The sequence below is a fragment of the Gymnodraco acuticeps genome, unplaced genomic scaffold (assembly GCF_902827175.1).
Source record: "Gymnodraco acuticeps unplaced genomic scaffold, fGymAcu1.1, whole genome shotgun sequence".
Lineage (NCBI taxonomy): Eukaryota > Metazoa > Chordata > Actinopteri > Perciformes > Bathydraconidae > Gymnodraco > Gymnodraco acuticeps.
Window position 1 is genome coordinate 306,139 of NW_022990963.1, and position 24,158 is coordinate 330,296.

The 24,158-nt window shown below is 42.4% G+C and overlaps 1 protein-coding gene across 1 annotated transcript in view; it reads right to left on the minus strand.

The window, feature by feature from the left end:
* arid1ab (AT rich interactive domain 1Ab (SWI-like)) overlaps positions 1 to 24,158 on the minus strand; it is a gene marked incomplete in the record, with an annotated part of 91,880 nt that overhangs the window by 37,795 nt on the left and 29,927 nt on the right. The window contains 3 exon segments of the mRNA XM_034235179.1: positions 12,551 to 12,667; positions 15,911 to 16,618; positions 21,623 to 21,850. Of these exon segments, the coding sequence (XP_034091070.1) occupies positions 12,551 to 12,667; positions 15,911 to 16,618; positions 21,623 to 21,850 (1,053 nt within the window).

Below are 24,158 nucleotides of genomic sequence, written 5' to 3' on the forward strand. Positions count from 1 at the left end.
CAGCCTCAGTCTTTGTGCTGCAAAACTAGCTCAGCCCAGCAGAAATGGAGGCAGAGGGGAGGGGGGTGTGTGTGTGTGTGTGTGTGTGTGTGTGTGTGTGTGTGTGTGTGTGTGTGTGTGTGTGTGTGTGTGTGTGTGGTGTGTGTGTGTGTGTGCAGGTGTGTGTGTGTGTGTGTCAGAGTGTGTGAGCGAGCAAAGTGTTCTCTGTGAGCAAAACAGGGCTAGGGTTTTTCACGCTGGGAAACAATTCCACTGAATGCAAAACAACACACTTTGTCAGCAGATTGAATTTTCTCAAGTACATTAATTAAAAATCACACAGAGGAGAAAGAAAGAAAGGAAAGGGTGAGAGAGAGAGAGAGAGAGAGAGAGAGAGAGAGAGAGAGAGAGAGAGAGAGAGAGAGAGAGAGAGAGAGAGAGAGAGAGAAACAGACGAGCTAGAGGTAGGGAGGGAGGAGGGGTGAGAGTGAGCGGGCGAAAAAAAAAAAGAAGCCCTGGAACGTGAATAAAAACGTTCGCTGAACACAGGAAGCTAACGGCCCCCAGAATAGCAACAGGAAACCAGCCCCGGACTCTGAGTAACGTCAAAACAAGGCTGCTCGGCGTTATGAAAGCTGATTTACTGAGAGAGAAGAGAGGGAAGGGGGAGGGGGGGAGGCAGCAAGGGAGGGAAAGAGAAAACAGAAACAGGAACAAGAGGCAGAGAGTGGAATATATATATATATATATATATATTCATAAAAACAGAAAGAAATGCAGCAGAAAACCCGAGTTATATTGAGAGAGGGGGAGGGTTGGGAGAGAGAAAAGTGGGCCGGGCTTCCATCAGGATGATTGCTCCAGAGCTATGTCGCAAAAACAAGCTTAGCTGCAGCAGAAGAGAGGGCTGGGCTGAGCGGGGGAGAAAAGATGGGGGAGAAAAGTGGGGGAGGAGGAGTTGATCAGCAACGAGACTGGAAGATCCCTCGGTTCCAGATCAGGAGACTCGGCTCATAACATTAAAGGTCATTAAGGAGGGGAGGGGAGGTTGTTTGTTGTGAAGTGGGTGGTCCCTGAGCTTTAAAAATGCACCGGGTAGAAGTGAATGTATGAATAAGAGAAGGGGGACATTTAAGGGATATTTTAAGGTGAGAAAACTCAGACAAAACTAGGATTTCTTTGCTTGTTAAGGAAATAAAAGTAGACTGATGGAAGCAGGAAAGATGTCCTTAATCTAAAAAAAAAAAAAACACATTTTGAGAAGGGAGAGTTGAAGGGGGATATTTTTAAGGTGAGAAAAACTCGGTCTAAACTACGATTCTTTTGCTTATTCAATTCAAGATTCAATGCTTTTATTGTCATTCAAACAAAGCTACAGTGTAGATATATCAATGACAATCTTTCATGGCTCCTCCAACAGTGCAAAACAACAAAACAGATAAAATAGTTCAAGTAAATACAAATAAAATGGAATAGAAATAGTGCAAGAAGAGTCTATATACAAGTAATATATAATATAGTAGCTTATTTCTTATATCCTTATTAAGGAAATAACAGTAGACTGATGGAAAAGCAGGAAAGAATGTCCTTTTGTGTAGGGAGAGTTGAAGGGGCATATTTTGAGGTGAAATAACTAAACTAAGATTTTAAACTAATTAAAGAAACCAAAATCAACCAATAGAAAAGCTAGAATGCATGCCCTGAATCAAGCAAGCGTAACGTAAGCATCCAGGCATCTTCTCTAGAATATATATATTTTTATTATTTCTTAAAATCAGAGCATATGCCTCTCTTATACTCCACATTATATATTTTTTTACTTCTTAAAATAAAAAGCCCTGTTAAAGCAAGTTCAGTGTGCATTAACCAAAAATGGCCAGCTTTCAAAAGGCTTACTTAAAGGGGACCTATCATGCAAAATGCACTTTTTTGATGTCTTTTATACATCAACATGTGTCCCCGGTGTGTCGGGGAACTCACACAGCGTCAGAAAATAAAACCCTCTCTCTTTTCCTCCGTACCCAAATCTCTAAAAACGGGGAACAACGGAGCTGATCCAGATTTGCGTCCGATATGACGTAATATCTGAAACGTGGACCCACGGCTTGTGCTGCGTACCGGTACGCCGAACCGGTACTGGACTTGTAAAAAGTTTCGGTTCAAGTCCGGTTAAAACCGGAACGTCGGGAACCGGTACTTGGACTCGCAAAAAAACTAGCACTTACGTATATTCTGGTGTCTGTGGTTATTTAAACATTCCCTGATAAACGTTATTCAGCGTCAATAAATGAGTGCTAATCCCAGTGTGCTCAGTGTACAACATCACATGTCATTTCACCTTCGATTCACGGTTTGAAAACGTAGCATTTCGCCACATGCTAATGCTAACCGGAAGTGAATAATTTTCAGAATAAAAGTATTAAGTTAATAGTGCGAACTTCTGTTTTTTTCAGAATAAAACTGATTTAAATTAAATAGTGTATTTAATTCAAAATTACGCCATATCAACATTGATTTTAATTTCTAACAGTATGTACATCACTATGTATGTAGTATGTACTGTATAATGTACACATGTAGAGTTGTAGAAAATACATGGTGTACAGACAGTACAGTACACTCTGACTGTACAGTCAGTCACTACAGTGTAGACTATACTGTATAGTAGGTGTGTAACAGTGTAATGCGTATAGTCTACTCTACACTCTACCTTTCAGCAACGTTTTAGGGATTTAGGCTCAGTCAGCTCAGGGACTGTTTGGTTACTTTAGTTTGGTAAATGAAATAAATGTTTGAACTTTGTAGTAGTTCACTGTAGTTGCTGTCATAAGTCATTTGTAGACTAAGTGACAAAAAGTTTTTTTTTTTTACATGTGTACTTTGTAGAGAAATGTAGACACAAGTTGGAAGGGAGCACAATAAACCTGACGAGTTTGAATTTGAGTTGATTATGAGTTAATTTTCAATTGATAATTAGCTCACAATAAGTTCACTTTAGTTACTCACACAACTTGACACACGCCATGGGTTCAGGTCCGGACTTATAAGTCCGGACCTGAACCTGAACCTCTGGACTTGAGTCCGGACCTGAACCTGAATGTGAGTCCAGGTACGCAGCACTACCCACGGCCCAATCAGAAACGTTGCTATCAGAAACAATGCCCGACTGTTTTGGACGTAATATGGTCGGTGTTCACATTAGCATCGCTAACACTCAGAGCTAACCTGTACTGGAGAGCATGTGTGTGAAGAAGCAGGAAGTAAAAAGGAACTCACCTTGTGGTATAACCGGCAAGAGAGAAAGCCTTTGAGCTCCAACCTGTTTCAGAGATAAACCTTGATAATATAAAATAAAGTTTACAGTGTTCCTTTTACGCAAAGCAATTCATGTACTTAAGTTCATTTGAATTACTAAAGTATGGTTGGTTTTCATGAGATATTGTGTAGCCAAACACCATATTATGGTTTAAATCAAGCATTTCTCAAGGTATATATATCTTAATCATTAAATCTAAATTACTACTATTGTGAAAAATGTAGTTCATACAGTGAATGTATATGATGTATTGGACAGGATAGTGTTAGGATATTTAAATGTTAAGCTAGAGCAGCGTTTCTCAAAGTTTCTCAGAGATGTGATAGGTGGGTCGCGAATGGACGCAATATTATTTTTTTATTTTGTAATAATTTGTTTGGACCTCAGGCCGGAATCGAACCTGGGTCCTCGCGGGCGGTAGTGGACTGTTACAGCCGGAGACTCGCAACGGCGGGGGTTTGCGGCGGCGGATGCGGTACCGGCGCTGTGAAAGTCCACGGCCCACCTATGCCAGAGCCAGAGGACCACCGAAGGCAGCAGCCCACCAACGGCAGCGGCCCACCAACGGCAGCGGCCCACCAACGGCAGCGGCCCACCAACGGCAGCGGCCCACCAACGGCAGCGGCCCACCAACGGCAGCGGCCCACCAACGGCAGCGGCCCACCAACGGCAGCGGCCCACCAACGGCAGCGGCCCACTGGGAAAAGTCCCGAATCTCCCGATGGCCAATTCGAGCCTGCTCACACACAACTGAAACCAAAATACAGATGGGCTCAACATTGAGCATGACTTGAGAGAGGCATTATCAAGCCTGCAACCGCGTTTTGAAAAGATGTGTGGTGCAAAACAGGCTCACTAATAATCCAGTGATGAGACTCATGCATTCAATTGGTCATTTGCATTGCTGAATGTATTTCCTGAATGTATGAATGTATTGATTTGTTATTGATTTTCTCTATTTTGAACTGATGTTATTTGTTATCGATGTTATTATTGACTGAAGTTATTTGTTATTGATTTTATTTGTTATTATTGACTGATGTTATGTGTTATAAGATGACGTTATTTAAATACATTTGACAATTTTAAGCTTGGCCTACCATTGATAACACAATTGCATAGTAGGCCCTTTTTCTATATGTTTGGAACTCAGCCCATTTGAGGCAAGGATTGACACCATTGCACTTTCAAATTCTCTATTTCAGAACTGTTATTTGTTATTGATTTTCTCTGTTTTTGAACTGACGTTATTTGTTATAGATATATTGTTATAGAACGATACATTTGACAATTTGAAGCTACCATTTTATTGGAGCGATGAGGAACAGGTGGGGCTTGAAAAGGCCCACCTGTTCAAAGTGGGGAATGACAGAAAAAGTTTGAGAACCACTGAGCTAGAGGGATTGTTTTACTTCTAATAGAGAAAGATATTTGGTTTGACATACGTGTTTGTGTAGTTAAAGCACCAGATAGTGTTGAAAATAAAGCATTATTCAAGCCAAATATACTCCGATTCAAGCTTATTTCTAACCTTGATTACACAACGGCTAAAATTAAGCATTTTCCAAATCTTTAAAGATTGTTTATCAAACCCTGAAAAGTGTTAACAAAAGTACGGCTAAATAAAAAAGTACCACTCCATTACAGCATTGTTCACCCATAAAGTAGACTAAACCCCTGGCTCTTCCTTCAAGATAAAGCCCCTCCAGATGAAGGGGTTTGGCGGTTTGCAAAAATAAATGGGTGTGTGTGTGTGTGACCAACATGTGACCCTCCTCTCGAGTCTGGAGCACATTCAGTCACATCAGAAAAGTAGAGCATTGTAACCAGTGGGCGGCTCTGAGTGGGATTAGCTTCCAAACTGGAGAAAGGAGGTACAAAAGACCTGAGGAAAAGGACAAGGAGGAGATTTTGGAAGCTGGTGGCGGTCGGGCGCTTATTCCCATGGGAGAACACAGAGAGGAAGTGTCATTTCCAGAGGGAGAATGAAAAGCCAGATACAGAGAAGAGCCTGATACCAAAAAAGGACATTATTATTATTCCTTATACCTAATAAAGACACTTGATTTTTGAGATCTAGAAGTATCTTGAGGAATGCCACATTGGTGTTGCCAACATAAAAGGACATTTTCCTAAAAATGGGTTTAAAAAGGCATGTTTTCATCACCATAATTACACAATTTCTCGAAGCCAGAATCTGTAAAAACAAAAATATTTGGCGGATTCTCCTGTTTCCAACCCCCTGTGATTGAATCATCTATCACAAACGCTTCAATCTTTGAAAAATAATCAAACCTAAGCTTAAAATGGGTATTTGTTCATCCAAATCGCTTTAATCCACACATGTCATTGAAAATGTCGCAAAAAAATTAACAGTTAGCACTAATTAGACTGTGAAAACTATTTAATTTTACACTCTCCAGTGCAACTTGGAAACGATGAATAACTGGGCTGAGACCAAGAGTCACATGGCCAAAATTTAGGGAAATTTCCAATGGCCTGCAGGCACAGAGCAGAGCAATAAAGAGGCAGTAAGTATAGGTTGTTAAATGTTAATAATTTAATCTGTATAGCATGTGGAAACCCCATATTTTTCTACAATATTGGTAAGAAACATTGGGAAAAGGTTGTTTTGGGAATAGCCCTAATTCAGTTTATTCCGAACATTTTTGTTAAATGATATGTTATGGCATTATAACTGTGTTTTAAACTTTTAATGCACAAAAGGAATATTTGAGCACATTTTCCAAAGAGGTGCAGGACTCGGTACAAAAAACAATCATCCCAATACCGATATTACTAAAATGACACCATGACTTAACCATTACACCATGCATTAATGATTAAGTCCATAATATGGTGCATTGTGCTCTTAATTAATTTCCTTCTCCTAAAAAATGTAAATGTGTGATAAGATTATAACTGTAAGAGCACGCAGACTTGTACATAGTATCTAGGAATGCACAATAAATCAAAAATGTATTTAAAAAACACAATATTGAAGCTGAAGAGATATTCAAGCCTACCAATAGATTCCTGTTTTGATACAGGTCCTCATCATGATGCAAAAATTAACAATCCGTCCAATATTGTTAATAATTTCCCAATTGTAAAATCAGTCAAAAATAATCCCGATAATTAGCTTAGTTTAGCTGCAGTTGCTTGTTGTGCCGTACTCACTGTCAGTTGTTTTAGATTAGCATCATGTCTACTATGTAAAGGAGGTTTCCATGTAGATAGCAGCAGCTCTGAAGAAGCGTCAGCACGGTAAATACTCAACAGTTAAACTGTGCGCTTGTGTCCTGGAGCAGAAACCAGTTCAACCTGCTCAGCTAGTTCCTCTACGGCTGCCTTTCACTCCCCTCCTCCACAAACCACTCCTCTTATCCGCAGACTTTTCTCAAACTGACTGTTGCTTCCTCTACCTGATTTCTTCCAGCCAGCACTGAGCCTCCTGTCCTCTTTTATTCCCACCTCAACAGACGCTGGGTTTTTAGCACCTGGCTCAAAACAGACCCATCTGTGCTGTGGATGTGTTTGGCTCTGAGTGTGAAGATACTAAAGAAGCTAAATGGCTGCTTACTTACCTCTCTGGATCGGGGTTTTTGTTCCAAGGCAGATAAAATACAAATGTGTCTGTGAAAATCACTACAGGTGCGTATTAAAAAACACATTTTCCCATGTTAAATAAAACCTGGAGATGAGTAACACACAAATCCCGGCAGGTGTGTTTTAAATGTGCTTTTAAAGTCATACATATATGGTTAGTTTAAAGGGGACCTATCATGCAAAATGCACTTTGTGATGTCTTCTCTACATAACATGTGTCCCCGGTGTGTCAGGGAACTCACGCAGCGTCAGAAAATAAACCCCTCTCTTTTCCTCCGTACCCAAATCTCTAAAAACGGGGAACAACGGAGCTGATCCAGATTTGCGTCCCATATGACGTAATATCTGAAATGTGGACCCACGGCCCAATCAGAAACGTTGCTATCAGAAACAATGCCCGACTGTTTTGGACGTAATATGGTCGGTGTTCACATTAGCATCGCTAACACTCAGAGCTAACCTGTACTGGAGAGCATGTGTGTGAAGAAGCAGGAAGTAAAAAGGAACTCACCTTGTGGTATAACCGGCAAGAGAGAAAGCCTTTGAGCTCCAGACTGTTTCAGAGAGAATCCTTGATAATCCATGATATGGCGTTTCATCACGGCAGTATTTAGTTTAGACGGTAGCTGCCGGGTCCCGCATGAGCTCAGACCCCTCCTTTTTTATTTTGTATCAATTATTTAAAAAGAAAAAATCTTTATACCCCAAATCAGCACTTTTGAAACAGGAAGTGAAATAGAGGGATATGAGGCATGGCTAGAATGGGTGATCTGTTTGGTATTTTGAGCAAAACACTTCATTGACATGTTTTTTATATATTTGTATATATCTGAGACCTATGCTATTGCCTACAAATAGCATGATAGGTGACCTTTAAGATTAACTACCCAACACTTCCTTTCCTTAAGCTTTACAGCTACTAACTGCAGTTATTATGTTCATTGATCCATCATTCAATTAGGAATAAATACAGTTAAGATATAAAATTTGATACAAATGGATTTTGTAATGATGCCTGCTAATGAGACAGGTAGAAACAAGCATGTTGGCTAGCTTAGAAAAGCCAAGGGCTGGATACTGTTTGAGTTGTTTTTCAATACACCAAAAGTGCCAAAACAATATTGAACTGTTAGTATTTCAAGGTCATACTTTTCTTTAACAACATATTTAAAATATTATATATTATCTCCAAATAAAATCCTTTTATTTATATTTTACTGAATTCATTTAATTATTTCTTTTATTTTCTTTAAATGCCTACAATAATTTTTTTCGAAAAAACGCAGTCTATAGAATAGAATTGGGAGGGATGAAACCCTCTTCAATGGTCACACATGCAGAGCACACAGCACACACAGTGAAATGTGTTCTCTGCTTTTAACCCATCCTAGTACCAGGAGTCTAGCACCAGGAGTCTAGTACTAGGAGTCTAGCACCAGGAGGCTAGTAATAGGAGTCTAGCCCCAGGAGTCTAGCACCAGGAGTCTAGTACCAGGAGTCTAGCCCCAGGAGTCTAGCCCCAGGAGCCTAGCCCCAGGAGTCTAGCCCCAGGAGCCTAGCCCCAGGAGCCTAGCCCCAGGAGCCTAGCCCCAGGAGCCTAGCCCCAGGAGTCTAGCCCCAGGAGCCTAGCCCCAGGAGTCTAGCCCCAGGATTCTAGACCCAGGATTCTAGGCCCAAGAGCCTAGCCCCAAGAGTCTAGTGCCCCAGGAGTCTAGCCCCAGGAGTCTAGTGCCCCGGGAGTCTAGCACCAGGAGGCTAGTAATAGAAGTCTAGCCCCAGGAGTCTAGTACCAGGAGTCTAGCCCCAGTAGTCTAGCCCCAGGAGCCTAGCCCCAGGAGTCTAGTGCCCCGGGAGTCTAGCACCAGGAGGCTAGTAATAGAAGTCTAGCCCCAGGAGCCTAGCCCCAGGAGCCTAGCCCCAGGAGTCTAGTGCCCCGGGAGTCTAGTACCAGGAGTCTAGCACCAGGAGTCTAGCACCAGGAGTCTAGCACCAGGAGTCTAGCACCAGGAGTCTAGCACCAGGAGTCTAGTACCAGGAGTCTAGCCCCAGGAGTCTAGCACCAGGAGTCTAGTACCAGGAGTCTAGCGCCAGGAGACTAGTGCCAGGAGTCTAGTACTAGGAGTCTAGCACCAGGAGTCTAGCACCAGGAGACTAGTACCAGAAGTCTAGCACTAGGAGTGGATAGTGCGTTGGTGTTCGGATCAGGAGGGCACAGGTTCAAACCCCACTGCATGTCGTTGTGTCCTTGGGCAAAACACTTCACCCCAAAGTGCTCCTGTGGGGATTGCCCATAGTATTGAGTGTGTTAGTCGCTTTGGATAAAAGCGTCTAACAAGTGACATGTAATGTGATGAGAAATCGTTTAAATAATGATCCTTTTCAAGCATATCTTTCGCTCAAAAAATTGAATGAATTTTTCCAAATCGTGCAGCTCTAGTCAAGTGTGTATTAGATGGAAAAATGCTATCTTGCATAATTTCTTAGGATTTCCCCGGCACAACAGATTCTCCTGGCATCGCCTCCTGACACCTGCGAGGAGTCAGCAGGAGGAAGAGGATCTCTACCTTAACCAGATTAATGTCTCTCACAGCCAATCACGAGGCGCCAATAGGGAATCCCCATGAAGTCGGAGTGAGATAAATAAAAATAGCCCTGGCCTGGCAGCTCGGCCAATGGCTGAGCCCGCTGAGAGATGTATAAATAAATAAGAGAAATAAATAAAAGAGTAGGGAAACACATCCTGAGGGCATCCCCTTCTGGCATAGACACTCTTCCCTCCCTTCCTCCACAACCAATCACTCACACTATTACAAGTTATTTGCTTGCACTACCTCAATCCCCCCCCCCACCCCCTCTCACTTTCATTCTCTCTCATTAATGATCTCATTTCTCACTCTCCTTCCCCGAGGCCCAGAATGAGGTTAGCTCCGCAGTCTGACCTATAAACAGAGCCATGGAAACTGCAACGTGTTACAGCGAGACACCTCTTTAACGGGAGGTGGATATTTGGGGAGGGGCTTCTCTCTCCCTTTTATTTAAACCAAGGGGCTATCAGACGCCATATTTACTTCATTTCAAACAATGTTTTTTCACACAGAAATATTTCTTTCCCTTAATTTCGCAATTTCTTCCCCTAACAAGTCAATAGAAACCTGGACCGCTCGAACACGCTCAATATTAAAAGAGGCTTTATTGATCTTTTGGGGGTTTTCCCTTTCCTGTAGTGTGTTATAGGAATGTTGGCAGACTTCAGTAACATGTCACTGATTTAGCAGACAAGGGTAAACAGAGCTGGGGTTAAACCAGTCCAAAGTACTGACCTTTCTCTACTAAAGCATGCAATGTCCAAAGCAGATATCGCTCTAAAAAGGCAGGATGTGTCCTTACCTTGCTCTAAATAGGTTGTGAAGCTTTATTTAGAACTTTGTTAATTGATTGCAAAGTTGGCCCAAAAATCTAAATGTTATCCCATGTATCCAAATATTTTCTTCACTTTGACTTCAAACTTTGGTTTTTGATCATTCCTACTAATATCTTACTCCTGTAGGGTTACTTTTGCTATAAGATTTAATATGTATACCATTATATATAATACCTTATTTCTTTTATACTTCATGGACATGTTGTCTCAAATACATTTGGCCTGGTAAAACCGTTGAAGATTATAATTTGGTTCTACTTATTTATACTTAAAGGTGGGGTAGGTAATTCACTTCAGAAACACTTGTTATATTCCGTGGAATGCTCTTAACATCCCGATAGCAATGAATACATTAAATGCTTTGACAATAAATACACAAATAGAAATATCATCTGTGGAAGCCGTGGCGCTGTAAAAAGCACGACCAATCATCTGAGCCGGCCCGGCTAAAGTAACTGGATGGCCTACCTGCCTGTCAGCCTTCCATCTGTGCACAAACTTATCTCGTGCTCTCATTGGTCATGTGCGCGTTCGTGTGTGTTGGAGGAGGGGCTCTGTGAGGAAGTCTGAAGGAAGGGGCAGATTTTTTTTTTTGGTAGCGTACTTTCAAATTCTAGCTCGAGCTGGTTTCTCCATTCTTACTTACCCTACCTTTAATAACATGTTTAAAATACGCATTGAAAAGCATTTTTTAAGGGTTTCTGACATCCGCCATGTTTCACACCTTCCACATTTTCTCCCAGTCCCAGACATAAGCTAGTTTTCCTCATAATTATTCAATGTAACATTGCAAGCGCTATAGAGTGCCACAGTGACGCGTCCTAAAACCAGGAAGTAAGCTCCTTCCGGTTCCTTCGACAAAAACCAACGCAATCTCTCCATAGGACTTTGGAAAACAGCTGGAAATAAGGTCTGTGGTTGAGACACATTGAAGAGACGGATCACGTTTTGTTCAGCCGGATAATCTCCACGTGTCTACCCTACTTTTATCATTTTCGAATCATAAATCTAGTCGCCAGAAGCAAAATGCTAACGTTATGCTATGAACGAACTACAGCAGGGTCGCTGCTTCAACGTCACGCCGACTTCAGATCCATATTCAAACTACAGATTCTAAATGGTACGAGTTGAAGCGTTTGTTTGAACAGTCTGCAGGAGGCAGGGACTTGCTTTCAAGCAGAACAGAAACTAACTTAGAGGAGAGTTTACGTGTTCGGCGTAATGACGTACAACGGCCTCTACGACTTCTGTAGTCCTATTCAGCCACTTGGTAACAACCATCGTTTCTCAGACACGTCCACTCTTCAGAAATCACCAGCGGGGTCACTGCTGATGATTTAATGTCGTAGAACAAAACGTGACCCGTCTCTTCAATGTGTCTCAACCACAGACCTTAGTTCCAGAGAGTTTCCTAAACCCTATGGAGAGATTGAATTGCTTTTTTGTCGAAGGAACCGGAAGTGGTAACATGCTAACGTACTTCCGGGTTTTAGGACGCGTCACTGTGGCCCTCTATGTATTTTAGGGATGCACAGATCTATCGACCCAATATCAGTCGATATCCTCCTTGTTGACTGTCATTGATCTTTTGCCAAATCACACAGGATGACATTGACCTGTGTCAGCGGACATGTTTATCTAAAGTGTTGTGTCTATTTCTTCCTTGTTGTTTCAGATATCTGCTCCCTGACCAGGGCTGGAATACTCAGCTGCTGATTCGTGATGTAAGAGGGCAACAGGTGTGGAGAGCACGTTGTGTTTTTTGTTTTGCTTCCAGTGAGCAGCTGTTCAGAGAAATACGGCTCTGTGACGTTTGTCTTTGTTATGAAAACATGCGTCTGACCTGACATCAGTAATATATGTTTTGTTCTCTAAATGTGGGCTTAATTGAAACTCTATGATACATAGCCTTGTATTTATTTATTTTACTTGTTATGTGTTTGACATGTTTTTATAGGAGTTATTTTAAGAGATAATTCACGTGAAAGAAGCTTGTCCGATTTTTATGATTGGTGGGCATTCAACGTGTTATGAAAGGCTTTTAAATTATGTTTTAGTTTCTACATATATAGAAAAATCAACTAAAGTGATCAAGAAAACAAGTGAATGAGATTTGCTACTTAGAAGGAGCAGTTTAGCATCGTCTGAATTGGCTTAAGATACATATTAAAAGGGCAAATCTTTAGGTGTTTGATGCCCATGAAACCCAGCTAAAAGGGTCTTACCGGCAGACTGGAGGGCCGCCCCTGCATGCTGTCCTCCTGGCTGCTTTTATTGGAAGCCATGGGCTGGTTGGAAGGAGGAGCGCTCGACTGAGAGCTGAACGAGTCCTGGGAAAGCTCCTGTTGTGGCGACAAGAAGGAGATAACATAATGTAAAACTATTAATCCAAACCAACGTAAAGCAAGCGTCTTCAACGGACGTTTTTCACTATAGCTTAAGTAAAGAGCAATGCTACAGCTGACCGTATTTAATTTTGTCTTCATTTACATTATTTAATTGCATACTCTGTTCTTGTACACATCCCATATTCTATTGACATGTATATAGACGTTTTGCACTACTTTTTATTTTGTGTTTTTGTATATGTTGCATTGTTGGAGGAGCTCAGAGGCCTGTACTACGAAGCAGGATGTTCTCTTAGCCGGCTAACTTCAGGGTAAACTCTGGGTTTCCGGTCCTACGACGCTGGTTCTCTTCTTAGCGGGCTAGATCTCCATGGTAACTTATGCTGAACGGCTAACCTGCTCCGGAGCAGGTTAGGTTTCAGGCTAAGAGCTCAACTCAGTGAAAGCACTGCCTGCTGACCAATCAGAGCTTAGTGTGCAGAGTTTAAAGCGATCAAGTCATATTACAGGAGAAAGGAAATACAGAAAAGCTGCCGTTGCAGGAAAGACGGCCGGCAAAAATCACCGACTGTGTGAACGTGAACATTAATAGAATATCACCTCCATCTTCAGAGCAATCTGACTATTATAACATTAGCGTTAAGAAAGCTTACTTAAATATCTGCCACAACATAAGTACACTGAGTGCAGACGTCGATGTGTCCCATTATCATTCATATCACTTCATAATGTATCATATATCTCCTTATCTGAGTCAGCTGAGCCGTATCTGGCCGTGCAACACTCAGTGTCACAGACTGTATGCAGAAGTATTATTTTAAGCAACACATTAAGTTGACGAAACACTCGAGACAAATGTAATTAAAGTCAAATCCCCTCGTGTCTTATTTATCTAATATATCATATTCCATGTACTTGTATAGACTCTTCTTGCACTATTTATATTCTATTTGTATTTACTTGCACATCTCAAAAGATTCTCTTGGACTATTTTATCTGTTTTATTTGTTCTATGTCCTATATATATATATATATATATATTCAGGTTGCTCTGTTGGAGGAGCCTAACCCCGGGATTCCACCGGGTCCGTCTGCGTCGTGGTTTTGGTCCGACCTCCTCCAGCGTCATACCCAACCGGGCGCGTTTCAGAAGCAGAGCGTCTTGCCTGCCGGCTCGCAGTTTTTGTTGATATGGGCATATTTCCTGGACAGGCTACTTTGTACAGACAAAGTTCATAATAATTGTAATATTCCAGTTATAAACGACATGAATCAAAGATGTGTTGCTGTATTTTAGTGGTAAAAAAATGCATTCATCATCATAATTATTATATATATATAATGTATACAGTGCCTGTAAACCGGAGGAGAACGCTGGCATTGCTCCTCCTACTTGAAAGACTACGGAGGGATAGGGTCTGTAAGATTAGTTTATTTTGGGGATTGACTGGATGCTCTGACCGGTCCACTTCCTGCCCGGCGCTATGCAACGCCTCACGTCGAAAATAGACCAGCCGCCTATTTCTAGTGGAGCCCAGCGCCGAGACGCTTCTGGGACGCTTCTGGCCGTAACGTGGCGCATCTAGTGGAATTGACTAGAGTGGCCGCGATCGCTGTGAACACCGCGGCGCGGCCGTAACGAGGCCATAGACGGCCCCGGTGGAATCTAGGGGTACGTTTTTCATTGCCATATCTACACTGTAGCTAATGTGTCAATGACAATAAAGTCTTGAAACTTGAAATGCTTCTCTGCCATGCAATGCAGGAGTAGTTCGTTCTAAATCGTACTATTCATTCAATCATCTTCCTGAAATGAAAAGCAGTTATGTTAAAAAAAACTATGTGCATTTTGATGGTCATTTACAAAAGTCAAAATATGACCAAAAATGCACAAGACAAGAGTCGAACCTAACTCCAGGAATATTGCCGTTGTATATAAAACAAATGTGATTAACTTTTCCCTAAGTCAAACTTCCGTAGCTCTAAATGCAGCAGCTTCCTTTTAATGATCACTGTCCATTCAGCCTTTCTTTGGCTTCCAGTGAAGTCCAGGATTGATTTTAGGATTCTTTTAATCACTTATAAGCCACTGCATGAAAAGCTCCTGGCTACCTCACCCAGCTTTTGGTTCCAGTGAGCAGCCACTTTGCTGTAAATCGTGCCAATCTAAGAACATTAAGGCTTTCTGCTGGCGTAGCATTGAGAATTTGGAAGAATCTCCTCGCCCATTTCTTCAAGTTGGCTTTCCTTTTATCTATACAGATTTTGTCTTACTTAAAGTGCTAATTTTGCACCAACATTAAGAGAGAGAGAGAGAGAGAGAGAGAGAGTGAGAGCTAGAGAGAGCTAGAGAGAGAGAGAGAGAGAGAGAGAGAGAGAGAGAGAGAGAGAGAGCTAGAGAGAGAGAGAGAGAGAGAGAGAGAGAGAGAGAGAGAGAGAGAGAGAGAGAGAGAGAGAGAGAGAGAGATTTGCAAGTTGCATAAGAACTGGTGAGATAGCACAGGGGCCGTCCAGGTATATTAACGGCTGCCAAAGCATAATTCGCGAGCCATTTAGGTTTAATTTTTTTAATCCAGTAACCCTGCTGCGAGGTTCATGGGCGTGCTCACTAGCGCACCTCCCCCAAATGCAGATGTTCCCCATAAATGTTAAAGTGATGCCAGTAAACAATATTTCTGTTTGTCAAAAACTGTATGATTATTACTAGCAAATATATGAAATGAGTGTCGAATAAAGCGTGAGACGACAGAGACAGCTTTGTTTTCACGGAGAATGAATAGGGGATGGGTGCTAGAATTTTACACTGAGATTTCTGAGTTTCTTTTACCGTCCTTTTTTCTGTAGAGGAAGTAAAGAAACCCTAACTCTGGGTTTATTTGTTGTTTGAGGTGCAATGTATGACTCCGCAGCTTTAAGACATGAAGACACTATTCATTTCCCCTTCGCTCTAATGCATTGTTTTGGCCGGAAGTGACGTTAGCGCCCGCTTTCTAGAAAAAACCCTGCTATACATTTGATTATAATCCTTCCATAAGTTCAGGGGTTGATCTGGATGTTCACTGAGGGCTATACAAATGCTTTCTATTTATCCAATTGTTCAGCTTTTTCGATTTCTTGCGCTTTATACTCGTCATTTGTGTTTTATTGTTTTGGTTAGTAAATCCCCTTGTACCGTTTGTTAAAAAGGTGCATCCTAAACACAGGTTAATTCCCATCAGCAGTGTGAGGTGTTATTACCTGTGGAGGAGGGGGGAACCTCTGATATGGAGACTGTTGTTGTTGTTGTGGTGGCTGTTGAAGAGGGGGAGTCTGGGAATAAGGGGAATGTTGCCCCTGTTGCGCCTGTTGCCCCTGTTGCGCCTGTTGCCCCTGTTGCGCCTGTTGCCCGTGCCCTGGAGGTTGCTGGGCTTGAGACGGTGTTCCTCCTGGTTGTTGTTGCTGCTGTTGTTGTTGTTGTTGTGGGGGCTGTTGTTGCTGTTGTTGTTGTTGTGGGGGCTGTTGTTGTTGTTGTTGTTGGGGGCTCTGCTGTGGGCTTTGCTGTGGCGGTTGCCCTGCTCCAGGAGGCTGTTGATAGCCAGGTTGACCTTGTGGACCCTGTTGACTTTGGGGTCCTGGTCCCTGTTGAGCCTGTGGAGGAGGAACGTAGTTTGGCTGTCCAGGCTGAGTTTGGGGGGGCTGGTTGTAGGGAGGTTGACCTTGAGGAGGGCCATGGGGACCTTGGGGTTGTTGGTAAGGGGCTCCTGGTTGTCCGTGTTGTCCAGAGGGCTGCGATGGGTGTCCCTGTTGAGGGTACGGAGCTCCAGAGACGCCCTGAGGCTGGCCTGCGTACGGAGGCTGCTGCTGTTGTTGTTGTTGGGCAGGGTGGGGGGGGGCGCCATGCTGAGCGTAGTAAGCCTGACCCTGCTGGCTGTAGCCCCCGGGACCCTGCTGACCATAACCTGACATCTGGAGGAGAAAACAGAACATTTAGTTTAAGAGGGTGGTGAAAACTGCACAGCACATCACCAGGATCCATCCATGGAGGATCTTTACTCCCAGTGGCTCAGAAAGAAAGCCCTCAGGATTATCAAAGACCCCCATCACCGTTCGGGACTAAAACCACTAGACACAGGGACAGTTTCATCCCACAGGACATAAGACTGTTAAACACCTGAACTTTTGAAAGAACATCCATAACATTCACTTATATATATATCTCAATATTCCAATTGCTATATATAGACTATTTTGTACTGTTTCTATTATATTATTTACCTGTACCATTTTATCTGTTTTATTGTGTTACACTGTTGGAGGAGCCTGTGAGCTAAGATTTTCATTGTCATAACCACACTGTAGCTATGCACACATGACAGTAAAAGCCTTGAAAACTTGAAACTTGAAGACACGGGATGATATGTGGGTATTGTCCACAGCAATAACTAGTGGTGCACGATAATTATCGGTCCGATATTAGGAATTATGACGTCATCCCGATAAACCCGATAAAAGTATTAATAGCCCCGATAATATACAATATATTTTTTGGTTAAAAAAAAAGAAAGAAATACTGCGGTGTGGGTGGATTGGGATGAGGGGCGCTTGTTTTTCACTCGGCTCCTCCCGTTTTGCCAGTACTGTGGTATTAGTGGTTTAGGAAGAGGGGAGTTTTTCACAAATCCAGCGCTCCCTAACTCGTGCCTGGCTGTGACGTAAATGGTGTGCGGCCGTGAAGCCAGGACAGTAAACAAACATGTCGCCGGTGGTATGGGACTATTTCAAAGTTAGATAGTTCGCTTGCTATTTGTATTAACAAATGCAGAAGTTCCACGAGGAGGGAAAAAGGCAACGAGCTATAATACTTCCAACCTGTGTTAAAAGCGTACGAAGACGCCTGCGCTGCTAAACTAGCGGCGAATCCAAAGCCAGCTGCAAAGGCACCGGGGCTTTTACCGATCGACGAGGCTTTTGAAAAAGGCAAGAACTTTATTTGGGAAAATAAATATGGTCACTTTGAAGAGTCAAAACTGTTCTTGGCTTTGTTTTGTTCATAGTAGTAATGCTCATGTCATTTGCTCACTACTAGTCTTTTTGTTACCACCAGGTGTGCAAAAACTACAGGTACATTTAATATATATATTATATTATTATCGGTTATCGGTATCGGTCTTGAGAAGCAGGAAGTTATCGGTATCGGTTTCAAAAAACCAATATCGTGCATCCCTAGTAATAACTGTTGCCGACAAGTGCCGCAGGAAAGCTGATAAAAGCAATGGATTTCTCCAATATTATTCAAGATCTTTGCCAACAAGACTTAATCTTGAACATACCTAAAAATAAATCAAATGAAACAGTTTGTTTGCTGCTTTCAAATCATTCAAAGGTGATGAGCATGTTCTGCTGATGTTCACTTAACACAAAGAGGATAACAGATAAATCTCACTTATTCACTCTAGCTTTCAAACTCTGATCAACAACCCCCCGTTGAATCTTTTATTCGATGACAAACATAACTATTAGTTTAAGGTATGGGACGATATGAACATTTCACGCTTTGATTATCCTAACCAAAAATGATTGCAAATGTTGCCAGTCAACTTGTCCGAGAAGGTTTCAATGTATAGGAAAAATATTATCTGTTATTGTTTAACTTAAAACTAATGATTTAATATAAGGAACACAATTATTAATAGATTTTAATCTTCTATTGAAAAGACGGCTATAACAAATTCAAAAAGTCCTGTCGAGCCTACCGTACCTCCTAACACAACGAACTTCCGTCAGCTTTAGGCCGACATACTCTGATATCAAATAAAGCTGAATAAAAGCTATTTGTAAAACAACCAAAAATACTGTACATTAGGGCTGCATGATATATCGTGTCGTGACGATAATCGCGATATTCACATCGCAGGACGTGCGTTTTTTTCTTTAGGATGTGCCATATTAAGTAGGAAAATTAACTAAAACACGAATTCTTTTGCTGCTTGCGACAAAAGGAAAACTTGTCTCTCATGTCAGGGGTACTTGAGTGAGTGACAGCTAACCACCAATCACAATCAAATCTCCAAAGCAAACTGACAAGGTGATTAAAAGGTAAAAACTAGGGATGGGAATTTGAAAGCAAATGTATATTCGAATATTCGACCCCCCAAAAAACGGTTAACCGAAATTTACATATCCTATAAAAAAAAAATTCCAAAAAAGAATTCTAAAAGGTTTTTTTTTTTATTTATGTTTAAATAACTTTTGAAAAAAAATAAATACATGTTCAAATAAGTGTAGAAACCAAGTCAAATTAGTCAAATGTATTGAACTGGTGATCACAGTTTGACAGCTATAGGCCTACAGCTTTCATGTGTGGAGGCGATTCACAATCAGGCCAGCTGTAGAGAAGACCCTCTCAGCTGGAACCGAGGTTGCGGGTATAGCAAGGTATAGCATGTATATAAGTTTAATTTGGCATCGTTTGACCTCTACACCGCACTCACCAACCTGGTCGAAATATTTCCACACTCCTTTTTGACGCCATGTCTGTTGTGTAGGACTCTTCTTAGAGTGTAAATAATTACCGGACTATGACTGGTAAAATATGTTGAATACCGGCAAAATTAAATCTCTCCAGTCAAAATGTCTATGTACTTTGCCGCCACACACGGTTGCCAAGCAGCGCTTATTGTTGTTTAGGCTGGCCATGTGTCGCGAGTGTTGACAGGGGGCGGGGGAGCACGCTCATGAACTGTTAGCGCCGGAACCTCGCAACGGCTGCGGAGCGCATTTGGGCATAAATGAGGTTTGAGTCTGCGTGATCTGCGTGTAGGGAGGGGCAGCAATCATATCATTAGCTAGAACTAGCTAGATCTGATGGATTTGGACATAAACACGAGTGAAGTATAACCGGACGAGAGAGAGAGATCAGCACCTGCAGCTCTGCCCGCTGTGAGGGACCGGTGAGCGGAGCAAAACACACCTTTAGACCTAACACATTTAGCTATGGCACTGTCGCATACATTGAATTATTCAATTTGATAATATGTAATCAACTTAGGCACCCCCCCTAAAATTAATAACTCATATTCGAATACCTGAATAATTTCGAATATTCGATTAATCGATTAATCGTTCCCATCCCTAGTAAAAACACTGAATAAATGAATTTCATGTGTTTCTCCAAGGCAGTTCGGCGCTGCTAACCGAGCAGCTTGTTGCTCCGATAACTTAAGATCCAGACGTCCGTGACTAAAATCCTTCATCCGGTTAAATATAGTTAGAAAAATACCAATTGTCTAGCATTCAAGTTCAAGAAAGGATGGTTTGCGGACAAAAAAAAACTGTCTTTTCTTCAATTCCTGTATTTTTTCATATCGCAATATATATATCGCAGGGGAAGAAAATATCGCGATGTCAGTTTTTTCCAATATCGTGCATGCTTGTCTGGCTCATAAAACTTTATACAAGACGTAGAGTAAGTATAATGGGAATTCACAAAGATCTGTGTTAAAGGGGTAGAACAGATATGTGAGTAAATATAACCCAGAAGAGTTTAATTGCCTCCAACATAAACAGCTTTCTCTCTTACTACAGGTATCCTGAGTCTCTCTGTGCAATATCAATCACTACCTGAACGCTGACAGGATGCTCTCTGGAGCTGTGGAAATATGTAAAAATAACCTAAATTCAAAGTCACCTTTCATATTCTCAGCGGAGAAATAAGAGCATCTCTTCATCTTACTCACAGATTGAAAAGGGAAAGACTACCGCTATGTGTGTGAGAGAAGATAAGAGTGTGTTCCTCGCTATAAACTGATCAGTCAAATCACACGAGGGGAAAAAAACATACATCCAAGTGTCGGAATGACTCGGTGTATCGCTTTAAAATCTGTGGGAATAAAAATTGAGTTCAGACTTCATCTCCTTGAACTTTCAGCATGAGCCCTTTTCATTTTCCTACGCGATCCAGCGAGCGGAAAGCCTTTCAATACAACATATTCGTTTCATTACCCTGAAGGAGCACGGGAGGAGAAAGGCCCGACCTTGTAAGGAAACGTAGTAATAAAAAGAAGCAGAGGAGGGAGATAACAATAAAAAAAGCCACGTGTTGTTTTGGGAGCAGCTACTTGAGCGTTCAAGATAGTAAAGGATCGGCACACATTTTAAAACAACATGAAGTGGCTGTATTGTATCCGACAAAAGGGAGGGAAGTCTTTTTCCTTCTCCGCAGGGCACTTGTCGAGTCCACGGTCAGACACCAGGCAGGCCAGTATGAGATAATCACAACACACAATGGGCACGAGACCTCAGACAGCTTCACTCTACGGGATTCCCTGCATGCGCTTGTCTGTTAAGACCGACTACATGCCAGAGGGTTCAAGTAGGGTTTTTAAGCAGAGATATGAGTAAGTGGCTACGGCAAACTGGATGTTTGTAAATAATTGGACTACGCTGTCAGGAAGTGCTGCCCACTGTGCATGTACAAACATTATGGTTTCTGGCTTTGAGTCTCCTTCAGTGGAGTTTTGGTTGCAGGTGGAAAATACGCTTATTTTTGGTTTTGTTGGGCTCTCCAATGACTTAGTATGGATATTTGAGGATCAATGAGAGGTACTTCTTAAGTCTAGCTTTGCTTTAGGTACAGCTACACCCATTAGCTCCACCGTAAAATAGAAGCAAAATGTGCCTTTAAGGAAACAATCCCACTTTTTAAATATGACAAGCATGCTCATTTCTGACGTGGAGCTAATCTGAAGTAAACATTGAATACTGCTTTCTACTCCTCCATCTTGTGACTGTGTAACTCCCTCTCTAGGATATCAGCATGTGAAGGACACTGTTCAGGAACTAGTTGATGCTCTGTATGTGATGACTCCTTCCATTCTGGAGAGGATCACAGATACATGGATCCTGAGGTTGAAGCTCAAGCCGGTGACGAGTGATATTTTTCTAACATAATCTAAATCAGTAGTTACTGACCTGTTGTCCGTACTGCATGCCGCCCATAGCGCCAGGCGTTCGGTTCTGCATCCCCATTGGATATCTCTGAGGGCCCGGAGGTCCGTATCCTTGCCCAGGATAGGAGCCTCCTTGCTGGGGACCGGGACCTGCTGGAGGGCCTTGCTGCTGCTGCTGGGAGTAAGGGTTGGGTCCTCCATATGATGGCTGGCCACGCATTTTCCCTACTTGCTCCATTGGGCTCGGAGGCTGGAGGACACACAGAAAGAAAATTCAGTGTTTAAAAAGGTCAACTATTATGCAAAATCCTCTTCTTCATGTCTCTTCTACATCAACATGTGTCCCCTCTTCTTCATGTCTCTTCTACATCAACATGTGTCCCCTCTTCTTCATGTCTCCTCTACATCAACATGTGTCCCCTCTTCTTCATGTCTCTTCTACATCAACATGTGTCCCCTCTTCTCCATGTCTCTTCTACATCAACATGTGTCCCCTCTGTGGAAAGAGAGTCTGAACGTTTCAGGAACAAAGATTCTCTCTCTTTTTGTCCTGATCCATTTCTATAAAAACCTGTCTGAAAATGAGCTGATCAGAGTTTGGTCACTTTATGATGTCATAACGATGTTTTGGCTTGTGTAGCCATTAGCCAATCACCAACCCCCCCCCCCCCCACACACCTTATCACCTGAATCTCCTCCTAGAGCACCAATAGCCGCTTTCACACCAAGTACTTTGCCGTACTTAGTTCCCCCATGGAACTAAAGAGCCGATCGCGTTCACACCGGAATAAGTCCCTGAGGGAAGATTACGCAAATGAAGCCGCTGACGTCACTTCTTCTTCTTCTGCTTTGGGTTTACTGGCAGGGCGCAAACAACTTCACGGCGTATACTGCCACCCGAAGTCCCCGGCCGGAAGTCCCCGGAGTTAGGGACCGGCTTCAGTAGAAGCCTTCCGAGTAAATCGCCAGAGCACCGACACCTCCTCATCACGCCAATGTTTTTTTTTGTGTTGCCATAAGTTATTCTCTCTCCGTTGGTGCGCGGGGCTAATGCTAATAATGCTAATGCTAATAATGCTAATGCTAATAATGCTAATGCCAGCAAATACAATGGCGGCTTCACAAAACTTTTCAGAGTTTTACGGGCCGTGGTTTGCAATCCGCCCAGCCAATCAGAAATTGGTACTTGTTTCTCCCCAGGAAAGTACCTGCTCTCTAGCAGGCACTAAGAATGGGGGTCAAAGTTCTCTGAACTAAGTTCTCTTTTTGGCGTGAACGCAAAATTCCAGGCACTATCGGAACTATACTGGGAAAAGTACGGGGAAAAGTGCTCCGGTGTGAAAGCGCTTATTGAGTTCTTTGTAACCAAATGTCTCTCAGAGGGGCGTGGGGAGGGGCTCCTTATTTCCATCTAAAGTAACAGACAGAGAATCAGCACTTTGGAAACAGGGCTGAAACAGAGGGGATTATGGGTAATGCTGCAATGATCCGTTTGGTGTTTCAGCCAATCAGAGACATGTTCTGTATATATCTGAGAGCTGTGATATATTGATGAAACAAGGGGACTTTAAATCAGCTGAAAGAGTGGATGGAAAAGCTCTGGATTGGGAGGTAATGGTCTGTCGTTGGATTTGGTGGCTGATGGGTATGTTTGTGTTGTATTGCTTTTATTGGACGGTGCAGCCAAACATTCTGACAAGCTATAACGAGCTCCATAACGATGCAGCTGATAGGATATTGTTCTCACTCCAGCAATGTGACAGCAAAATGTTAAAAGGGTTATTTTGGATCCTTTTAAGTGGGGTTTATTTTCTCTAAAAAGCATTACTCAGCAATGAACACAAATGAGTACCATTGTGTCGTGCAAGCATCATCTCATAAACCCGTCACATGATAATCAAAGCACAGAACAAAAAGCAGATGGGGGAGGTATACAAAAAATAGTAGTGGATTTACTTTCCTTACTAGAAAGGGAAGAAATTGGCCTTGAATGAATGAATGATCCCACTATATCTGCCAGGAGCGTTTCCCTGCCCGGCAGATCATCGTGCCAGTGGGTGGATTCTGTTACAGGGAGGGTTTCTATGAAAATAAGCGTAAGGAAGTGGATGTGTCTGTGGTGTCAGGGTTTGTTGTTGGCTGGGGCAATGACCTTGGCCCTGTTTGGACTCAGGGAGATCCACGTGGCCTTTTTTTTGGCTACTGAGCAAAAGAGGGAAACTGAAAGTAGAGGAGGGGGCGACGGAGGGTTGTAATGAGGTAGCTTCTCCTGTCAACAGCTGGAGCCAAGGTCATAAAGTGTGTGTGAGTGTACATAAAAGACGAGGCTGGTGGAATCCCAACACCCTTCGAGCGAAACAAAAATAAACACAATTCAAAAGCTGCTATAGGGTAGCAGGAATAAGTCCTAAAACACGAACATTTGTCAGCATTTTGACACTTCTGGGTCCTCGCTCTCAAAGTCACAAATGTTTTAAAGCATTGTGTTTATACAGCTGAAAGAAGATTCAAGATTCAAGGCTTTTATTGTCATTCGTACAGAGCTACAGTGTAGATAT